At 28.7% G+C, this 8833-nt stretch overlaps 1 protein-coding gene across 1 annotated transcript; it reads right to left on the bottom strand.

The window, feature by feature from the left end:
• Positions 1-1088, bottom strand: LOC125857903 (alternaria stem canker resistance protein 1-like). The gene is made up of 4 exons (XM_049537560.1): positions 940-1088; positions 709-882; positions 290-475; positions 1-130 (listed from the first exon to the last, which is right to left on the bottom strand). Exons 1-4 carry the CDS (start codon positions 1086-1088, stop codon positions 1-3), a joined length of 639 nt encoding a protein of 212 aa, XP_049393517.1.
• Positions 1089-8833: the final 7745 nt, after the last annotated feature.

Genomic DNA, 8833 nt, shown 5'->3' on the forward strand with positions numbered 1-8833 from the left:
TCATGATAGTGTCCACCAATATATGTGAAGAAGCAGCAAGCATGTCAGCATTGAATTTATCACAAAGTAAAGTATGATTCCATTAATATTTTGTTGTTTCTCCTTATCCACTATGAAAAGAACTTCGTAGCTGCAAAAGCAATAATGAATCAATTCATCTTTAAAGATTAATTACATTACATTATAAATTGAGATAAAAGGACGAATACGAAATATGAAATAATATAAATAGAGCATCTATTTTATTTTATGTGAAACAATTCGAAGTACGAGGAGTAATCTGACTAACCATGAGCCGTAGATAATGGAAAATTGAAAGTAGATTAGACGAAGTAATAGCCAAGACAATGCGAAAAGAGCGAAGGAAATATCAGCAACGCTATGAAATCCACTGTAATGTGACATCTTTGCAATTTCCATTAGTACATCACTTCCATCATGAATTAATGCAACCATTGATCCCGCACGTGCCATCCTGCACTTTCATTTATTTTAAACAGACTAAAAAGAATAGTAAGACAAACAAATTAAACTAGAAAGGTCTTTCTTCTAATTCAATATATATAATACTCTTATATAGCATGTGCGTAGTTGGAGAAGAATTAGACCTTATTTTTATTATGATTAAAACGTTTGAATTTAAATGTTAGAATGTATTTGTATTAAGGTACAAATCATTAAATCTTAATACACGTCTACATTCCGTACCCGAAAATGTAAGACAAAAGAATTAGTGATAGTGATGTTATGTGATGAATCATGTGGGCAGCAAAATCAGAGCGCCTTGTTTCCCAGTAGATCAGCGTAAATATAGAGTATAAGTAAAATCCTCCAGCATACATATTCCATCCTTTCAGCTTTAATATGTGTTTTCGATATACCCTCGACTCAGCTAAAATTATGAATAAAAAAAAGTATGTACACCAAATCCTAGCTTACTTGATTTTGAGATCAGGCCACACCTCATCTCCAGGGCCTGTCCAATAATATCGAGTATTTGTGAACCAAGGCTCGTTATAAGTAACATAAAGTGCAAATATCTCTGCAGATAGAAAATACATAAATTTCCATGCTTTGCAATGCATCATCAGAGCGCGGTTAATTAAATTAAATTAACAAAAATCATACTAAATGTGTCCAAAATATTAGTTTTGAACAAGTTCAGGTGTCTGCATAAAACTCCATAGAGTTCAAGGACTAAGATGATACACTGAAATTAATTAGTACTCCACATACAAAGGGTCTTCTTGCAAGTCATTCTGTCTATATTTTTACCTCGAAAACTAATATGTCTGAGTATATATGAATCGAAGGATGGGAAAGAAGAGAGCAAAGAAGGGAATAAAAATAAAATCTTTGTACTCAGGGTAAGACTCTGTATCCCAATCCATATTGCAAACAAATTAATACTTAACGATTAAAATGTTGTTAATTAGTACTACTCGATATATCACATACTAGCAAAGTCGTCATATATATTACTATATTAGTATTGATTTATACTCAATATATATGTTAGTACTCGTAACTTTTAGGTGCAATTTGAGTTTGGAAATTAAGAACAACTGGCTAAGACTTCCAAAACAAGTGTCAACTGTGAAACATTACTCATTCAATACACTGTTAGGGTATATACTATTAATCATGTGTTTAGACATAGTATTCTAACAATTTTCAAGATTAAATATCTAAGTGGGAGATTGTTAGAGTATATACTATTAACCATGCATTTAGATATAGTACATTATAACAATTGTGATGGTTAAAAGTCTAAGTGGGAGATTGTTGGGATATATACTATTAACCATGTGTTAAGAAATAATATTTATTATAGAATAAATATTTGCTCAATTTTAATAGATCATATATTCGTTTATGGTGTCTATTTACTTATATAGTAGATGATTTAGTGTGTAGAGTTTTAGCTTATACACAGAGGATTAAATCATCGGTTCTTATAAGTATAAAGTTTTTTGTTCACAATCTAGGATGGAAATTGGACATGCCATCGGTACGATTGTAGCACAAGATTATAGGTAATTTATCTTGATTATGGGAACGGTATAGTTCCAACTTCTTGTGCTAGTGCATTTTGTATGTATTGAACGGGACCGAGTAGAGATAGTTGTTTTAGACTGACTGACAAAACATATTCTCTAAACTATTAAATGTACTTATATTCTTAATCCTGATATAACTATTATGATCTGTATATATTAATTATCGTTTTGATTTATTAAAAGGTGAGATTCTGAGATGGGTCAATATGCCTGGTAAGTTGGATGATAATAATATATATTGGTGAAATAATAAGTTAGTTGATGGAATCCATGTCTCGTTATAGAGATTGATTGATATGCCTTTTTGAGAAACTTATAAGTTTTCATCGTGTCAAACCTTGCAAGTGGATTTATGAATCCGACACATGAAATAAGTTAAGTAGTGCTCTAAAGGAAATTAATCATTAAGTTAAATTCGTCAGTAATTTAATTTATTGATTAGTATCTGAAATCTTAACATGGGGAATTACATAAGTGTTTAATGGGGAATTACGAAATATAAATAGAGGAGTGCAATTACGAATTTCTAGTGGAATGATTTGTAATTTATTATGGTAAGAATAATTCAAATTAATTATTTGGAATTATTTCCATAATAGGAAGCCTCAGTAATTAATTCTGTGGTCCCTCCAGTGCCCATATTTAACTAGAACTCAGAATCCTAATTCTAAAGGGAAAAGGGGAGAGGCGTTAGTTTTCTTATAAAAAGAAAACTAGCGTGTATTTTTCGGTTGAAGAAAAATAACGTGTGTTTGGTTCTCCTCTTTGGACTGTGAAGAAATCTCTATAATTAGGGATTCTTCTAGCCCTAGATTGATTAGTTTTCTATTCGATACTTGCCCACCCAAGTATTGAGAGAGTTCAGATGTGAACTTGGGATCACTGTAGAAGACCATAGCTATCTTGTAGATTCACTTGAAGGACTGTCTAACTTGGGGATTCGCTTGAAGGTATCTGTTCATGCTTCAAGAGGTATTTATCGAATTAAATTTCAGTATGTTTATGTGTTCTAGCATGATTATGTGGTCTAGCATAAACAATATTGATTATCTATTATTCATGTAAGCATTAAGATTCTAGTATGCTTCCGCTGTGCATATAGTTTTCCAACAATTGGCATCAAGAGCCAAGCTTGCATCTAAATAGATAACTCATATGATATGTATAAGGTTAAATTGTACATATGCTTAGTTGAAAAATCATGTGAAAAGTTGTTTTTTGTTGACGTGGATGTTTGGCGGCTATGAATAATATGTATTTTTGTGATTTTTGAAATATAAGGTTAACAAAATAGGTTTTGCTTATCCAAGCACGTCAAAAAGTTTTTTTTTTTGGTTCACATGTAAGTGGCAGCAAAGACATTGTCTTGAAGGTGCTAATTGTATATATTTTTTTATGATTGGCCTTACATGCAACCTTTTAATTTTAAAAAGTGATTCATGAATCATACTAAATATTTTAGCAATTAAGGAGCAATATTTGTTGATTGGCCGGTGACTGTTTGTTATTTTGCAAACTTGGAATGAATGTATAATGTGAAAAGATCAGTGGAATACATCTAAATTTTAGAATTGATGTCGTGCCATCACTGTAACTTGGAATGTTTCGAGATTCTCTTTAATCAATATTTGAATAAGATGATTATAATTATATGGGCATTGGTCTTCTTTTTGCACGCTCACAATATATATTTGTATATATTAAGAATTTTATAATTAACAAATAATTACCATTAAAGTGGTTTGTTTATTTAGAATTATTAGAAATTCTTAATATTTTATATATGTGAGATTACAAAATATGAATTGAGAATTATGATAAATAAATAGGATCTACGAAAGTGGTCTATTTATTTGAGTAATTAAAATATTCTCAATGTATCATGTATGGATTGTTCTTCATAAATGTATACTAGTAAAGGTTTGTTTACTCGGAAGGAGATTTACCTTTAGATACTAGTAACACTTAAATTAATTCATGAGAAGAGATATTAAAGATTTTCACCGGTTTAAAAGGAAAAACATAATATCTTGAATTCTCAGGTGAAATAATAGAGAAAACAATTTATTGTAAAGAGGTGTTGTGTGTCTTAGCAAAAGGAAGGACACAACGTATGTCTAATGCTCATGAGATAATTATCAAAAGAGAATAAAAATGTGAATCATGTTATTTTAGTCACTAACTATGCCTAAAACGGTTATTTTTCAAATTTGGTCATAGTTTAGGTGGTCATGATTTTTTATGATCTCCGATTGACTTGAAATTTGATGGTTCCATCGAAAATCATTTAGATGGTTTTGGTAGTTTGTCGGATTAAAATTTGATTTGAATAGATAATAGGATCATTTTTTCTGTCAATTATGTTTATGTTTAATTTGGAACATGCTTACACATGGTTATTTAACATGAATTGATATGTGATAAGAATGTATGTCATATTGTTTTAATTTCTAAATATACTTAAATTACTTGAATTTGAATTTGGTCATAGCTTTGGAAATAAAGATTCTTTATATGCTCCAATTGACCTGAAATTTGGCAAGTTCATTGATAACGGCCTAGTAAGAAGTACTCATTGTGATGTAGTTATGATTCTTTGAGGTCGTTAAAATGATTTTAAAGTTGTTATCTGAAATTAAAATGTGATTTGGTATGAATGACATCCTTTATATTGGTTTTATTTATGTTATATGTGGTACATGATTACACGTGATGAGTTAACATAAATTGAATATGATAAGGATGTAGATTTGTTCATTTTTCCTCAAATTGTTTGAATCTGAATTTGATCATAGCTTTGGAGATAAATATTATTTTTGAAATCCAATTGATCTGAAATTCGGTAGGTTCATCAGAAACGATCAAATTTAAAATACTCATTGTTATGCAGTGATTTGGTAATTTGAGGTCGTTCAGATGATTTTTTTTTTGATAATTTTTGTATCTTGAAAAATTAATTTTACAAAGAAAAATTACTCAACTATGATATATAGTGGTGATAGAGTTTGTTCTCTATGATCTTCATGACTAAATTTTAGTGAAGTATTAAGTTCATGTGTTGGCTTAGACCTTCCACCATAACGGATGAAATTAATACAAGTCATTAAAGTTTAATCTCTAGTTTTGATTATCTGTATTGACTCTCCTAAACTGAGTAATATTTGATTGGATCAATGGATCTAGGGATAATGATATTCACTTGACTTAAAATAACATATACTCTCCATCTGAGTTAGCTTTTGTTCTAAATTTGTTGAAGTGAATATCTGACACCACGTATGTATGTTGCATGAGTAGTCATTTTTTCATCAAAATTTATTGTTCAAGATGCATTGATATCTATGAGGTGTGTTTTTGAATTTTAATATTCAATGTATACCTAAACATGCTTTTCTTTTGAAATTTTAGAATTTTGTTCTTTATTCTTAATTCGTGTATCTATTTCACAAAATGATGATCTATGATAAGAATTATTGAGCGGGAAAGTCTTAAATTCTATTTTGGCCAAACAACGTTTTCAATCAAATTGATCATAGTTTTGGAATTCGAAAAAAAAAACTCTGATTGATCTGAAATTTGGTAGATTCATAAGAACGATCTAGTAAGAAACTAATTTTTTTGGATCGTTATATGAGTTTTTGGTCATAGTTGATTAAATAGTAGTGAAGTATTAATTTTATGTGCTGGCTTAGACCTTCCTCCCTATCGGATGAAATTGATACAAGTCACTATGTATTTAATCGTCTAGTTTTAATAATCGGTATTAACTCTCCTAAACTGAGTAATATAGGATTGGATCAATGTAACTAGAGGATTTTCACTTGACTTATACTAACAGTAGACTCTCCATCTGAGTTAGGTCTGTATAAGTTTATGGAGTGAATAATCGGTCATTGTACATGTGTATTGCATGAATAGTTCTCCAATCCCATCGATTGGCTATTCAAGATGCATGGATATATATGTATAAATGAGCCCTGAATTTTGTTATTTGGGATTATTCGAAATATTATGATCTATTTAATGTATTATATCTCATATTCTCAATAGACTTTATGCACCCACTTGATACTACTTAAGCTTTTCTTTTGGTAGAGATAAGATATTAATTCAAAGAATGCATTGTACATATACCTTATGTTAGAAGGAATTATTTTCAGTTTCTAACTAGATAAGAGATGAATATTTGATATATTTATTTGTAACTCTCCTATCATTGAGTTTGATGAATATTTCATTTCTTGTGGTATATTGATGCGTGATTTTTTTTATTAATATTATCTCGCATAAATTGAATTTTATTAATTTATCTCATAAGAGAAAGTATCTTTTAGATTGAATGAAACTTATTGTACATTAGTGTCTAAGTTATTTATTTTGAATAGAACTTCGAGGTTGGTTAATGAATGGACATAACGGTTTATTGAAAGTGAAGTCACTACCAACATGGTGTTATTAGATTAACAAAAATGCGTTGTCCTATTTGTGACATTACGTTTTTGCGAAGATTGAATCTGCTAATTGCAAATGTCTTATGATTCAATTTAATTTTATATTATTTCCATCCACTAATATTTGAATATTGTTCGACTTCAAATGATTTTGTAGGTTGTAGAAAAATCATATAGTAATATACTAATAAATAACACATGGACCAAAACAATTGTTTCCTTGTTAGGAATATAATGACACAGCATCGAAAATTATAAAAAATGATATTACACCAAAGCTCATATATATTAATTAATTAAACAACAAATAATGAGAAAAACAACATGTCTCTCACTTCTCTTTAATATATATATATATAGATGTAGATGAGTCAAATTTCACTTATTTTAATCATTAGATTTTATTTCGAAGATTTATCATTTTTGTCAAGTATTGCACGTTGATGTGTAAGAAATTTGTCTAAAGGCATATTTAGGAGACATTAAGGCACGAAACATAAACATTAATTTGAATTAGAATTCAATAAATGTAACAAATTAAAGAGTGCTACCATTAGACATAGCAATAGTTAATGGCTTTACTTATCCTACACATAATTAAAGTATGAACTCTATTTATCCTACTTATGAAGTTAATTCCTTCTTAATTCTAGGAAGTATTCTCCCCATTTATTTTTATTTGTCACATTTATACTTTAATTTTATCATAAAAAAATAATTATCTTTTCTTGATATGTTAAAACTTAAAAGTGATAACTAAAAATAAAAAATCTACAAATAAAGTAAACAGGGGAATATTAATTAGGCCAAAAATAAACAAATATGTCTTGTTTATTTATTTACTTTCATGGAAGTTCCAAGAACTTTCATATTATTATTTTTTCAATTAAGAAATGAAACTATATCAAAGAAGAATCCGTGTCTGGATGTGTGAATCTGTTAATAATGAATTACTTTAATAGTTAGACTTTGAATAGAAAATTTTGATTAATTAATAAATCACACGATGACTTCAGCGCAGAACAATGACATCTTGATTGTTCCTTTCTTTTTATTGTTGAGACATATTGCTTTTACAAAGAATCTGATTCAGGCTTTATTATATAATTAATAGAAGTATAGAACCATATATTATATCAAGAAAATGCTGAAAATTGTTAGTCAAAAATGAAAGAAGAAATTATACTATATTCACATTCTAATACTGTTGAAATCCGCATTTAATGGATATATGTTTGTAGGGGTGGATCTAGGAAATGGAGTGTAAATTTTCAGAAACTCAAAAAGTTGTGTGAATTCTATTAAATATAAATATAAAAATTATTTATTTGAAAATCTTATAACAATGCAAGCTCATGATTCAAAAATATAAATGAAATTTGCATAAGCTTTGTTGCTCTCATCCTTGAAGTTTCGATTTTCTTTGGACACTTATGATAAAAAAAAAAAAAAAAATTATTGAGATCATTGAGAATTCATAAACTTTAAATTCTTAATTCACCTTTGATTATTTGTATTTAGTATTCGAGTCTGAAACTAAAATAGCCATATTTTGAAATTAAAATGTCAAAAGGAACAATAAATTTCTGGATTGATCAAAAGGGATAAAGTGTGGGACTCTTAGCAACAAGCAAATTTAACTAACAACTCACTAAAATAATGTTTGACTATTTATTTTTAAATTATCGTGCAAAAACATACGACTTATTATTTTTCATTTCCTTCTAAATCGTGAGAGACGAAACGACTCATTTGATCAAATTATAGCTAAATCATACTAGTGAATTCTTAAAGGCTAATTATTATACAGTATAATCCACAAGGCAAATGATGTGCTCTATGCAAAATAATTCACAAATGAAAATATTGAGGATATTCATGATGTATGTTCCTTTGTTCATATTAATTTTTAGAAGAAAATGCACCAATTCAGATGTGGCTCAGATAAGAAACACAAATAGGAAAGAGGAATAGCTAATAATTAAAGTGTGAAACTCGGAAAAAAAAAAAAAACTTAGGAGTTATTGTTGTAATCTAATATGAATACAAAAACAAATACACACTTATTTTTTTTATTTTTCACTTGGTGTTTGATATTTATATTAGAGTGTGACTGTGTAGGGCTCCGTTCAGGGAGTAACGCTCTACCATATCTAAGATTTAAATCTGAGACATCTAATTAAGAAAAAAATAATCTCATCCACTGCACCACATTTATTAGTGATATACACACTTATTTTTTCTGCTATTAAAATTTTACAAATGATCTTGAGAAAATTCCAAGTAACAAGGACAAGAAATGTTATTATAAGAACTTAGAAT

The sequence above is a fragment of the Solanum stenotomum genome, chromosome 3, assembly GCF_019186545.1.
Source record: "Solanum stenotomum isolate F172 chromosome 3, ASM1918654v1, whole genome shotgun sequence".
Classification (NCBI taxonomy): Eukaryota; Viridiplantae; Streptophyta; class Magnoliopsida; order Solanales; family Solanaceae; genus Solanum; species Solanum stenotomum.